This window comes from Sapajus apella, unplaced genomic scaffold (assembly GCF_009761245.1).
Source record: "Sapajus apella isolate SASKATOON/1434 unplaced genomic scaffold, GSC_monkey_1.0 scaffold10, whole genome shotgun sequence".
Classification (NCBI taxonomy): Eukaryota; Metazoa; Chordata; class Mammalia; order Primates; family Cebidae; genus Sapajus; species Sapajus apella.
The window spans coordinates 12,149,091-12,163,900 of NW_022436950.1; the positions used below are offsets into that span (position 1 = coordinate 12,149,091).

The following is a 14,810-nucleotide window of genomic DNA, read 5'->3' on the forward strand; positions in this document are numbered from 1 at the left end:
TTTCTTCTTTCCTTTCTTTCTAGATGGAGTTTCGCTCTTGTCGGCCAGACCGGAGTGCAATGGCACGATCTCACTCACAGCAACCTCCGCCTCACGGGTTCAAGCCATTCTCCTGCGTCAGTCTCCCAAGTAGCTGGAATTACAGGCATGCTCCACCATGCCCAGCTATTTTTGTATTTTTAGTAGAGACGGGGCTTCTCCATGTTGGTCAGACTAACTCCCGACCTCAGGTGATCTGCCCACCTCGGTCTCCCAAAGCACTGGGATTACAGGCGTGAGCCATGGAGCCTGACCACTGTCGGTGAATTTATAGGTAGGACTTACAGGGATTTGCAAACCAAATGAGGATACTAGCAGGGAGAAAGTAGGGCCTCGGGACCCAGGGATGAGGAAACTTGCTGTACTGACATGGGAGCTGACCTTCGCCCTGTGGGCTGGGACCTCCGCCACGCAGCTGCACAAGCTTCAGCCTGAAACTCTCCCCGACACTGCCCTAAGCAGACCACTTGTGAGGGAGGGAGCATGGAATGAAAAGCCCACAGGGAGCAAGAAGCCACATGATCCAGTGCTCTGAAGCCATTCTAGATGGTTTCAGGGGGACTAGCTTCCCACCTCTGACAGTGACACCATGGCAAGTACCACAATTTGCCTAGGATTATAATTCTTTGTGCACAATGCATCCCATTCAAAGGCAGTCCACAGCACGGTGTGTTCCCTCTCTGAACTGGTCTCACCCCCTTAAATGTGTATTCATCCATTTACTTATTTACCGAGATGGAGTTTCACTCTTGTTGCCCGGGTTGGAGTGCAATGTTGTGATCTAGGCTCACTGCAACCTCCCTCTTGTAGGTTCAAGTGACTCTCCTGCCTCAGCCTCCCAAGTAGCTGGGATTACAGGCATACACCATGCCCAGCTAATTTTGTGTTTTTAGTAGAGATGGGTTTTCTTCATGTTGGTCAGGCTGGTGTCAAACTCCCAACCTCAGGTGATTTGCCCACCTTGGCCTCCCAAAGTGTTGGGATTACAGGCGTGAGCCACCACACTCTGCCAAACCTGCCTTTTTATCTAGGAATTTCTCTCTCTCTCTCTCTCTCAATCTCTCTCTCTCTCTCAATCTCTCTCTCTCTCTCTCTCTCTCTGACAGAATCTTGCTCCATTGCTCAGGCTGGAGTGCAATGGTGCCATCTTGGCTCTCTGCAACCTCCACCTCCCGGGTTCAAGCAATTCTTGTGCCTCACCCTCCCAAGTAGCTGGGATTATAGGTATATGCCACCATGCCTGGCTAATTTTTGTATTTTTTGTAGAGATGAAGTTTTACCACGTTGGCCAGGCTGGTCTCAAACTCTTGACCTCAAGTGATCTGCCTACCTCAGCCTCCGAAAGTGCTGGGATTACAGGTGCAAGCCACCATGCCCAGCCTATGTCTAGGAGTCTGTTGATGAGCACTGGTCAACAGAAAGAAGTTTCTTCTAAAAATTGTTAATGCTTCTAAAGACTACTCATGGTCTGAGCCATAAAACATTATTTGCCTTTCAATTTATATCTTCCAAGTGAATGATAATTATTGAGGATTATCTAATTATTGTCTACTTTTCTCTCTAGGTATAAAAAAAAAAACCCTACACACACAAAAATGGTTTTTCTACCAGAAATGGATTCACTTGTCTGGCAGAAGGACACAGATTAGATTATTCTCATCACAAGGCCCCTTAGGCTTATGAATTGAAAAAAAAAAAAAAGAAATGAATGAAATGAATGAAAACATAAATCACAGTTCAAATTATTAAGTAATAACTGAAACGAATTAGAACAAAACCATAAGCCTTAACAATACTCCAATCATGGTTAAATTAATTTAGACAGAAAAGCAAAAAGCAATTGACTTGAAAACAAGAAGTGAGGCCCAAAGTGGATACAAGAAAGTCAGGAGAGCTAAGATAAATCCCAAATCGAATATTCATCCATGCCTACTCAGCCAGTACAACCTGATGGCTTTAATTTTGTGGTTAGGGAAATGTAAAAGCGAAACCGCTAATACCAAAGCGCTAAATGTGCACTGTTGGCTGAATTTATGGTGTGGTAGCGGGTGGTAAAAACTAGGCTGCTAAGAAAGGGTGGAACTCTGCCCTCCAGGCACAGAGTAAATGACCCCAGCAGATGGAAATCTAAAGCAAATGTAGTCACCTACATCTTGCAAATAGATGTGTTTCTGAAAATTTGTTTGAATTGGTTCTTTGTGAATAAAACAGGATTTTGAATGCATTCAGGAAATTTGTCAATTTTTTTTTTTTTTTGATGGAGTTTCGCTTTGTCTCCTAGGCTGGAGTGCAGTGGCACAATCTCAGCTAGGCACAACCTCTGTCTCCTGAGTTCAAGCAATTCTCCTGCCTCAGCTTCATGAGTAGCTGGGATTACAGGTGTGTGCCACCATGCCCAGCTAATTTTTTTGTATTTTTAGTAGGATGGGGTTTTGCCATGTTGGCCAGGTTGGTCTTAAACTCCCAACCTCAAGTGATCTGCCCTCCTCGGCCTCCCGAAGTACTGGGATTACAGGTGTGAGCCACTGAGCACAGCCCAGCTTGTCTATTTTTAAAGGAATCTGCCATCTCAAAATTGAATACAAACTATAGAGAGAATCCAGACTTTCAAATATTCTGTTTGGTAACTGAAGGGCACAAACAGTAGAGGCAGGAAGCTACTCTCAGGGTCTTCAACTTGCTCCACTATCACTGCCTATCCACCAAAGACTCTCAGAGAGGTTAAGATTTTCTAGGATGTGAGATATGTTCAAACCAAAATAAACACAAAGATAAACCTTTAAATGACAAATTTTTATTTTATTAGGAAGTTTAGAAAGTAGCTATTGACAAATAAGAATACAAGATAGAAAAGAAACAGAGAAAGGCACACAAATGGGGATAAAATGATTATATACGTCGAAAAGTCTGTTGGGAATCATGATCTTCTTTGACTGAGCTCAGTGATGTGGACTCTTCATGAAGAGGTAGGCTGTCCTCATGCCTTTGGTTGGCTGCTTGATATTAGAGAGGAAACTTTTCATAAAGGAAGACTGGAAACACCTGAAGCAGAAAATACAAGAACGCAGAATTCAGGAGCAAACTTACACAAGAGCGTAAGTGCAAGAATACCCAGAGGACAGGTAAAGCAGGTGAATGGGGTGAAGGAAAGTCCCCAGCATATCCTGCCACAGGACAGAGGCCGGGGCCTGCCTAGCAGCAGCATTGCTTCTGGCAGCAGCACTTTTGCTGGCAGCATCCCTTCTGCTGGCAACAGCCCTTCCCACAGCCACAGCCACACGAGCTGCAGGTGCGGCGGCAGCAGCAGATCACGGGCGTGCTGCAGCAGCCCCCACAGCAGCCGCGGCAGCAGGGGCAGCAGCTGGAGCAGCAGCCCACCCTGTAGCACCTGCAGGTGGTGCAGCTGCCACAGCCACCACAGCCACCACCACAACCACCACAGCCACCACCACAGCCACCACGGCCACCACAGCCACCACCACAGCCACCACTGCAGCCACCACTGCAGCCACCACAACCACAGCAACCCATGGTGTCAGTAGAGAGGTCTCAGGTGAAGTGAGAAGAGGACTCAGGAGAGGTGAGTGAGATATGATGCCTCTTTCTCCTGGGGGGGTCCTTATATACTAACTCTGGGGGAGAGCACTGACCTAAGACTCAGTGCCACTTCCCTGTTGTTTATGCAAATATCCAAAGCAGAATCTCACATGCCCTTTTGTACGCTTCCTTATTGGATCCTTCTGACCTCAAAAACTTGCTAAATTTAGCTTTCACTTGTATTTTAAAGCCATCTATAATATATAGAACAGTAAACACCTAACTGAAAAACCCTTTTCTTTATTTGGTAATTGTAAAAGTCAGAGTGGGATTGCAATTTCCCTCAGCTATAGTACATTTCTCCCAGCCCAGGACAAAGATTTTTTCATTCCTACATTATTTGTAACTATTTATTAATTCACAAACCTTCCTTTAGATGGAGGAGAGGACTCTGTATGTTTAAAAGGAAAGAGTGATCTCAGATTATGTTATTTTGTCCTCCCTAGGCAGAGGTCCTCAGGTGTTTGCTAGTCCTGTAACCTGAGTCAGAACTCTATGATCCAGGGAAGAGGGGATCCTGCATTATCAAGGGTTATGACACAGCATCCTTCATGTTGTACAGATGATGAAAGCACATCCTGAGCAGAACATTTCCCAGTTACTTGCCAGACTCAAGGAGGCTGTTATCAGCCTGTTAAGGAAGGAGAATAATGCTGAAGGCATGCTTCTGGCAGCCACCTGGTGCCTGGTTGATCATGGACCAGTACCTCATGGAGTGCTTACTTGAAATGATTAGTTTCCATTGGCCATCCCTATGCAGACTACTCCTTTCTGTCAAAGGAAAGATGAAAATGAAAAATGGAATCGTGAAGGCCATCAAGGAAATCTATAGGTTCTAATCCTGCATGTCTGTTCTCAGAATACAGTGCTCTTATTGGTCAGCCCAGGCCACACCAAGGAGAACAAGACAAGGAGAACCCAAGTGTCCTCTCAGCTCCCTGCAGGATCCAGAGTTCCAGGAATTCTGATTCCCCTGCATGAAGGTAAATTTTATGTGTAAACTTGACTGGGTTAAGGGATGTCTAGATAGCTGGTAAATATTATTTGTGGATTTGTCTGTGAGGTTGTTTCTAGAAGAGATTAGCATTTGAATCAGTAGACTGAGTAAAGAAGATCACTTTACCAACGCGGTAGGCTTTGCTATGGTCTAAATGTGTTCCCCAAAAGTAACGTGTTGGAAAAAATCTCAATGCAATAGTGTTGGAAGGTGGGGCTTAATGGGAGGTGTTTATGTCGTGAGGACCCTGCCCTCATGAATGAACTAATACCACTATAAAAAAGGCCTGTGAGGCTGTGTGCGGTAGCTCACACCTGTAATCCCAGCACTTTGGGAGGCCAAAGTGGGCAGATCACTTTAGGTCAGGAGTTTGAGACCAGCCTGGCCAACAGGGTAAAACCCTGTCTCTACTAAAAGTACAAAAATTAGGTGGGCATGGTGATGGGCACCTGTAATCCCAGCTAGCCTGAAGGCTGAGACAGGAGAATTGCTTGAACCCAGGAGGCAGAGGTTGCAGTGAGCCAAGATTGCACCACTGTACTCCACCCTGGGCAACAGAGCAAGACTCCATCTCAAAAAAAAAAAAAAAAAAGACCTGTGAGAGTGAGTTCACCCTCTTCTGCTCTTCTGCCAGGTGAGGACACATAGTTTATCTCTGTCTTGTCCTTTTGCCTTCTACCATGAGAAGTTGCAGAAAGGCCTCACCAGATGCCAGTGCTTTAATCTTGGACGTCCCAGCCTCCAGAACCGTAAGAGAACAAATTTCTGTTCTTTATAAATCACCCAGTCTCAAGTATTCTGTTATAGCAACACAAAAACGGACTAAGGCAGGGATCATCCAGCCCATTGAGGACCCAAATACAACAAACAGATAAAGTGAGGGGAATTCTCTCTCCCTCCTCTTAAGCTAGAACATCCAACTCCTACTCTCAGACATCAGCACCCTACCTCTCAAATCTCAATCAGACTCTGACTGGTACTTACACCATGGACTCTGCCCTTGTTCTCAGGCCTTCCGACTTGGACTGAATTGCACCACTGGCTTTCCTGGTAGAGAGCAGATCGTGGGGTCCAACGATCTTGGCATCCATAATCATATGAGCCAATTCCCATAATAAATCTCATTTATCTATTCATGTTTCCTACTGATTCTGAAAAATACACCTTGGAATAATATCACAATCTGAATTTTTTTTTTTTTTTTTTTTTTTTGGAGATGGAGTCTCTCTGTGTCACTCAAGCTGGTGTGCGGTGGTGTGATCTTGGCTCACTTCTCTGCCTCCCATGTTCAAGCAATTCTCATGCCTCAGCGTCCCAAGTAGCTGGGACTATCAGTGTGCACCACCACACCCGGCTAATTTTTTGTGCTTTAGTAGAGATGGGGTTTCACCTTGTTGGCCAGGCTGGTCTTGAATTCCTGAACTCAGACAATCCACCCACCTTGGTCTCCCAAAGTGCTGGGATTACAGGCGTGAACCACCGCACCCAGCCATATGAGCTGGATCTTTAACCACTGGACTTTCTTCAGGTTAATTTTTAGTTAATGTGCAAGAAGTCTTAAAGATGACTTTTTTGAGAAGGCAGCTGTGTACTACTTTTCAAACCAGAAAGATACTGAAGTGGTTCAGCACCGTGGTTCTGTTGTACCGCCCTCTACGTCCTGCCTGCCCTTAGTTGGCTTCAGGTACCATGGTTCAAGGATGGGCTCCTGTGTAAAATAGTCAGTTTTTGGTTGATATTTTCCCCCAAAATTTTAGAATGTAATAATTTCCTGCGAATGTTTATTGAAGCAAATTGCTTCAATAACTATATTGTAAAACACACATTGAACAAGCACTTCTGGTATACGTTTCTTTCCAACTCTCTAATCTCCTGGATTTATCTGTTTTTACTTAAGGAGGTCCATGTACTTCTACTTTAATGCACCGTAATACTTCCCCATCATATAAACTTGCAGGGAGCAGTGTACTCAATTTAACAAATACCTGTTGGATTGTCCTTCTCTTAGAAGAAAGTGGTTCTGCAGGGCACTGTGAGAACCTAACAATGAAACCACAAGCTCCCAGTCTGGTAAGAAATGCATGAAAAGAAATTCCAATAAAAGCACCTGCAACAAGAACCCTACAGATCAACTTTCTTAGATGTATGGGGAAAAACGAATGAAGTCTGAGTGTTTGTTGGAGAAAAGGAATTGGAAGGACTCTGACAGGGACTGTCTATCAGGACAGGGCTTCAGTAAAGATTGAAGACAGGGAACTATGAGGAGTAGTCGGGACGCACCTACTTGCAAGTGCTCACTGTTTTCCTACCAATCCTCCACACAATTAGATCAAAACGTAAATTTCTACAGGTAGTGAATGTGCTCCAAAGTGTATTTATTACAAGTCAAGTAGGGAGAATTGTTTCATTAGGTTTCCCCACCCCGAAAGTCATTCTTCAAACCAAGTATTCAGATAAGAAATGAGGCATCAACAGGTATCACAGTCATGTGGAAATTGCCATTCAGAAGCTCTGCTCTTGATTGCACTGATATCGAATGGATTAACAACAATGAAAAGTTTCTTGTTGTCTCTAGACAAAACTGAATTATTTGTTTGTATCCTGGACACTGTGTGCTTTTTTCTATATTTTGTAAGTAGTGGCAGAGCACGCTTATTTTTTTTTTTTAAAAAAGGAAGCTGCTTCTCCTTCCTTCTTATAGGAAAGGAAAGAGGTGCTCTATACACTTACACACTGCCCTAGAGGAAAAAACAGACATCAATGGACTTGGCAAAAGTATGTCCATTAGGGACACTTCACAGAGTATAAAAGATGATGGAAAGGAAGGGTTAAGTTGAGAAAAGGTAGACAGAAGTTGAGGAAATCTGGACTCTGGGCACTCCAACATCTTGGTGAATCCTGGACCACTATATATATATGTATATATAGTTTCACCCTTGTTGCCCGGGCTGGAGTGCAGTGCCATAATCTTGGCTCACTGCAACTTCCACCTCCCAGGTTCAAGCGATTCTCCTGTCTCAGCCCCATGTATATATTTTTAATTTTAATTTTAAATTTTAGATGCAGGGGTTTATATGCAGGTTTGTTGCATGGATATATTGCTCACCACCACAATACTAACAATACTGCCTTCCATTGTAAGAGGAATCCCAAAGACTAATTACCTAAAGACTAGACTAGGCCCCTACAGAGATTGCAAATAACATCAATAGGGTCTTTGCTTTTCTTGAACTTTTAAACCAAAACTAGGAAAAATAATGATATTGGGCAATGACTAGAACTCTGGTGCATCTGCATTGAGATGCACCTACATACAGGCAGTCAGTTCAGCCTGGCTTCATGTGGATAGACAGCGGTCCAACCGCCAATCAGCCAACCTGTAAAATCCAGGTCATGGGAAACCACAAGGGATTCAAATGTGTGACCTGTTAGTCAGTAGCATAAGTTTCTACACAAAGCATGGCTCGAGTGTATAAGCATGCCAGCTAAATATAACCTCTATCCTAAATAGAGGATGCTATTCAGCGCATCTATTCATTAACTTCCTGCTTGTAATCCTATTGTGAAAGATAAACATTTGAGCAAAATCAAACTGAATCAACAAGCATTTGCTGAACCCTTGTAATGTGCAAGGCAATACAGGTGATATAAAGATATATATATGTCTAAATTATTTCAAAGGAATAAGAGAGATGATGGCTGGGCATGGTGGCTCATGCATGTAATCCCAGCACTTTGGGAGGCCAAGGCAGTTGGATCACCTGAGGTCAGGAGTTCAAGACCAGTGTGACCAACACGGTGAAAACCCCTCTTTACTAAAACTACAAAAAATTAGCTAATCGGAGGCTGAGGCAGGAGAATCACTTGAACTTGGGAGGCAGAGATTGCAGTGAGCTGAGATTGCACCATTGCACCCCAGCCTGGGCAATAGGAGTGAAACTCCACTGCACACCAGCCTGGGCAACAAAAGTGAAACTCCATCTCGAATAAGTAAATAAATGGAGAAGAAATGATTGGGAAAAGTAAGGAACAAAAAGATTTAACTAAAAGCCCAATAAGAGTTGTCTCATAGTTGCCGGTGAATATTGACTTACAAGAGAAGACAAGTTACTTCCAATCGGATAGTAAAGAAAGGGAGGTTTTATGAAGAAGGCAGAGCCTTCTTGAATGGAAAACTGGACTTGGATAGGTGGAGAGGAAGGAGAAGCAGAGGGTGGAGGGCGTGGTGCAGTGCAGTCTGGGATCATCGTGTGTAAACTGATCCCCTGCCTCTAGAAAGATGTGATCTGATCTTTTTTACCTAATTTCCCTGATGGAAAAATAATATCTATATCATAGGGTTATTATGAAACCTAAATGTGGTAACACATATAAAATACATAGAATAGGGCTTGGGACATAGTAAGCACTCAATAAATGTTTTAATTATTATTAGTGTTTTAAGGTAGGCTACACGTTGTAAGGGAAAATAGAAGACTTATTCAGAAAACAGAAAGGAAAGCAATTTACCTACAGTGGAAACTTTATTTAATGGAGTTAGTAGATATATATATATATTTTTTTATTTCTTTTTTTAATTGCATTTTAGGTTTTGGGGTACATGTGAAGAACATGCAAGATTGTTGCATAGGTACACACATGGCAGTGTGATTTGCTGCCTTCCTCCCCTTCACCTATATCTGGCATTTCTCCCCATGCTATCTCTCCCCAACTCCCTGCCCCCCACTGTCCCTCCCCTATTTCCCCCAACAGACCCCAGTGTGTAGTGCTCCCCTCCCTGTGTCCACGTGTTCTTATTGTTCAACACCTGCCTATGAGTGAGAACATGCGGTGTTTGATCTTCTGCTCTTGTGTCAGTTTGCTGAGAATGATGGTTTCCAGGTTCATCAATGTCCCTACAAAGGACACAAACTCTTCGTTTTTGATGTCTGCATAATATTCCATAGTGTATATGTGCCACATTTTCTCTGTCCAGTCTATCATCGATGGGCATTTGGGTTGGTTCCAGGTCTTAGCTATTGTAAACAGTGCTGCAATGAACATTCGTGAGTAGATATTTAAGCTGGAAATAAAATTTGAGAGTACTTATGAACTTTGGGCTGTGAAGACTTTGATGTTTCTTTTGCAAATGAAATATATAGCACCGTAAAAATGGCATTTCAGGAAGTTATATCTGACAGTACCTTGCAGGATCAAAGTAAAGAAGAAAACCTATAGACGGGTCAGCTAGATGGCTTTAGAGAACTTCATCCCATTAAAAATTCTCAAATGCAAACAGTCTTCTTGAAATTCTTGTTCATCATAATATATTACACTAATGAATACAATAAAGATAGTTCCCCAAAGTGATTACAGTCAACAACAGAAACACAAACTGAACATGTGCCCTGTTATTCTTTGCCAACAGAATCATCACTTCATGCTGCATACCTGTTTGCCAGGTGTTGTTCTGGGCATGGCTGGGAGTGAGAGGGAGGATCTATGAAGGTGACTGAGAAGGGGCTTCTGCTCCTGTGCTTTGGGCATTTCATAGGCTGAGGGCAAACTGAGCAGATGTTCTTAGTCCAATGTCAAAAAATTTTGTTAGAGATATGTAAGGGAGCCATGGGAGAGCAGTCACAGGCTCTGACTAGGAAGGGAGATGAGATCTGAGCCGATCCCTGAGGAATGAGAGGAGAGAGATCTCTTTCCCTGAAAGAGATCTGGTGCCCTATGTGTTCCTGCCAAGATCAGGGTCTACCAATACATTGGAACACAAAGAATGCATTCCCCCAGTTGCTAAGAAAATCAAATCTATATTAGGAGTACTTCCATAATGCTTATACCTTTCTGGTTCTCTGTAGAAATATTTTTGAGCTCTTATAATGTTACAGGCACAATGCTAAGTATTTTACATGTATCATTTGATGTAATTCTTGAAATAACTCTGCAAAGCATATGCTGTTAATACCCTCATTTTACAGATGGAATAAAAAACACCAAACCGTTGTCCATAAGAAAATTGGAGAGTTGGAAAACAAGCCCAGGCAGGTTGATCTCGGAGCCAGCTCTCTTAACCACTGTGCAACATTGCACTTCTCTTCACAGTTCAATGCCAGATCAGGGGTCAACAAACTAACGCCCACTCTTGGCCTGACACCTGCTTTTGTACACAATGATTTGTTGGAACACAGCCACTTATACCTTTCAGTGAGGTCAGTGGCTGCTTTAAAGGTAGAACGGTTCAATTGACAAGTTGCAACAAATCATGTGGCCTGCAAAGCTGAAAACATTTACATCTGATACTTCACAGAAAAAAATTGCCAAGCCGTAATCTAGATCACGAAGAACGTTTAGGCAAAATAAGATTCTGAATGCAAGCAAATTGCCTTGGGCCCAATACACTGTGGGTAGCTGCAATGCAACGCAAGTTTGGTGAGTTGTCCTTTCTCCCACTTTGAGCATTACGTGTCTCTAAGCTTTGGTAGCCGACCCCGCTCCTAAGCAGAGTCTGTTTCGTTGCCATAACCAGTGTTAGAATGACTTTCTTATTTATTTATGCTGACCACTGTGGTGTGATCACAACTCACTATAGCATCAACTTCCTGGGCTCAAGCAATTCTCCTGCCTCAGCCTCCCAAGTAGTTGGGACTACAGGCATGCACTATTATACCTGATTAATTTTTGATTATTTGTAAAGATAGGGTCTCACTATATTGCCCAGGTGGGTCTCAAACTTCTCAACTCAAGTGATTCCCTTGCCTCAGCCTCCCAAAATGCTGGGATTATAGGCATGAGCCACCATGCCTGGCCCCAACTTTATTTATTTACAGGTCTTTATGACTACTGATGCCTAGTTGTGGTCTGGGAATAACCATTTGAAGGACAGACAGTCCCCAGCTTACACTGTTTTGGCTTAAGATTTTTGACTTTATGTATGATGGTGTGACAGTGGCACGTGTTTTGTTTTGTTTTTTTGGTTTTCGTTTGCTTGTTTGTTTTTTGAGACAGATTCTTGCTCTATTGCCCAGGCTAGAGTGCCATGGCACGGACTTGGCTCACTGCAACCTCTACCTCCCGGGTTCAAGCAATTTCTGGCTAATTTTTGTAGTTTTAGTTGAGACAGGGTTTCACCATGTTGGCCAGGCTGGCCTCGAACTCCTGGCCTCAAGTGATCCACTCGCCTTGGCCTCCCAAAGTGCTAGAGGCTACAGGCGTGAGCCACCGCACCCAGCCTCAGTGATACATGTTTAGTAGAAACCATACTTCCAGTACCCATGCAAGTGTTCTGTTTTTCACTTTTAGCACAGCATTCAGGAAGTGACATGAGACATTCAGTCTGTGACAAAATAGGCTTTGTGTTGGATGATTTTGCCCAACTGTAGGCTGCTGTTAAGTGTTTGGAGCACATTTAGGGTAGGCTAGGCTAAACTATGATGTTTAGTAGATTAAATGTCTTTAATGCATTTTGACTTACATTTTCCAACTACAATGGATTTATTAAGAGGTAACCCCACTGTAAATCAAGGAGGGTCTATAGTCACTCTTTCCAACACATGCCGTGATTCCAGGTAGAATATTTATTTAGATCTGCATTGAAACAACAATGGTGGATGGGCAGGGAATATTTGGATCCATATAAGGTTTTTTTTCAGGGCTTGGACTAGGGGGAAGTAAATAAGGCACTTGCCTGGGGTGAAGGATTTAAGGTGGCACCAAAAACTCAAGTGCGTAACTCCCCTGGGGAAGATAGAGGTAGTGGAAGGTTAATAGGGAAGATGGGATTTAAGCTGATGCCATACCACCTCTAAAAGTTACTCTGCATATTCAAGAGGCATAAGTAATAAGACTTGCAAAATAGCTAAAGTCTTGCCATCTCAGGAGTGTGTCCTACACAATCTATTGTGGAACCCAGAATCAACACAGCAGCTTCAAGAACTTCTGGCGATGTCTGTCAAAAAGCACATCTCCTTCCTATGTTAAGCATCAATAGACATTTGCATTTCATCAGTAATGAGTTGATAAAGTAGCTGTCACTTTGTAAGCAGAGAGCGTGCCTCTATGCAGCCCAGAAATATCTCTAAGCAGGGTCAAAAATGAACTGGCCAGAGTGCAGGCTCCTACCCAGGAAGCGAGAGCCAAGGACTATCTGGCAGGGTAAGGAAGAGCACATGACAGCACGTGTGTGCATGAACATGACAGGAAATGAGGCAACGGGAAAAGGAAATTGTTCTAAACTTCAAGAATCAATACAGTATAGAAAGAGGATCATGAGTTGGTGTAAGAGAAACCTGGGATTAAATCAGTACTGCTTGGCTGGGAGCGGCAGCTCGTGCCTGTAATCCCAGCCCTTTGGGAGCCCAAGGCAGGCAGATCGCTTGAGACCAGCCTGGCCAACATGGTGAAATCCCGTCTCTACTAAAAATATGAAAAATTAGCCAGATGTGGTGGCATGTACCTGTAGTCCCAGGTGCTTGGGAGGCTGAGGCATGAGAATCACTTGAACCCAAGAGGTAGAGGTTGCAGTGAGCCAAGATCACACCACTGCACTCCAACCTGGGAGACAAAGCAAGATTTTGTCTCCAAAAAAAAAAAAAAAATCAGGACCACTTGTGTTTTTTGGGATGAATTGTTTTGTGAGTTCTGATATTCTGTTAAGACATCTGCTGGCAAGAGTTTCAATTGGCTATGGTTGCCAAGCCACGTACTTTACTTGGCGAGCACCCTTGGCAGTCAGTAATATATGATTTCAGCTTGAGTTAGTTTTGAGGAAAGCGGACAACTGTGGACAGAATAGAAGTAGCCATGTGTGTAGAAGGATTGCAAGGGAACTCACCACTTACCCTTTCTTTTTTGAATGGACATGGGAGCAGGAAACAGATGGAACAAGAGGTCCCCTCTGCTGCATTGCTGGCGGAGTTGGACTTTGGAAGCCAGACCTTGGACCCAACATCAATGTGGGGCTCCCACTCCTGCCCACTGGGTTGGTTAACCCACCAAGTCAGCAACTGGAGACCAGCAGGTCTCCCTGCTCTCAGGGTTTGCCTGGTGAGTTTAATGAATGAAATCAGCAGAAGAGAGAAGAGAAACACAGATGTAGGAGGCCATGCCAAGGACACCAGCAAGGACATGAGCTACATGGAACCTCCCCACTCCCCACAGTTCTCAAGCTCCTGGTCCTGGCAAATACTTGACAGTCTTTTCAGAAGCCACTCAGCACAGCAAGGTAGAGGCTACCTGCATTCCCCCTTCCTTTGGGGCAGATTTTTTGTTTCCTAATTTTTCTTTTTTTTTTTTAAGATAGTCTCTCACCCAGGCTGGAGCGCAGTGATGTTATCATGGCTCACTGCAGCCCCAGCCTCCTGAGATCAAGTGATCCTCCTGCCTTAGCCTCTCATGTAGCTGAGACTATAGGGGCACATCATCATGCCAGGCTAACATTTAATTTTTTTGCAGAAATGAAGTCTCTTATATTACCCAGGCTGGTCTCCAACAACTGGCCTCAAGGGATCCACCCATCTTGGCCTCCCAAAGTGTTGGGACTACAGACATGAGCCACCACACCTTGCCTCCTAGATACATTTCAAGAAGAAACGCAGACCTATCACCACCATCAATTCACATCACCCTCATCCCACCCTAGAAAATCTTTGGGAGAGTCCGAGTACACAGTCCTCACAGGTAAGACATGATTTCAGGGCAGCAGCACAGGACTGTGTGCCTCTCTGATAAACAGCTACAGGTTCAGGGGCTGGGCCGATGGCCAGCTTCAGGAGGGTGCAAGAGGGTCAGAGCCAGAATTGGACTCATTGCACGGGGACAGATGAGCTGATGAAGGAATTGATTAAAAAAAAATGACTAATGAAGAGATTTTTCTTACCCACCAAGTCATTTTATTAGGAAATTTTAAAGAGCAAACAGACAAAAGAAATGGAAAAGACTGCACACAGGCAATGAACAGAAAAATGGTGAAACCCAGGACTATTTAGGAAAGATTGAAAATTAAGAAATAATAAACTACTAAGGTTCCTGGTTGGCTCTGACTTTAGCCAGTTATCAGCTGCTTGGTTGACCATTTGTTTCACACTGTGTGGTCCTGGCAAGTTTGTGCAGAGTTCGGGCAAAGGAAGATCCCAAAAGGACAAAGCACAAGGCCCATGAAGCACAAGGCAAGGGGATCCGCTGGTGACAGATAGGT

General features: G+C 43.8%; 1 protein-coding gene across 1 annotated transcript in view; it reads left to right on the plus strand.

Moving 5' to 3' along the window:
- The window catches only part of CUNH2orf83 (chromosome unknown C2orf83 homolog), a 23,445-nt gene extending 22,692 nt beyond the window's left edge, over window positions 1-753 (plus strand). Inside the window, exon 3 of the mRNA XM_032278798.1 lies at window positions 314-753. Coding sequence (XP_032134689.1) covers window positions 314-574 — 261 coding nt within the window. The 3' untranslated portion in view covers window positions 575-753. The remainder of the gene's footprint in view (window positions 1-313) is intronic.
- The last annotated feature ends 14,057 nt before the right edge of the window (window positions 754-14,810 follow it).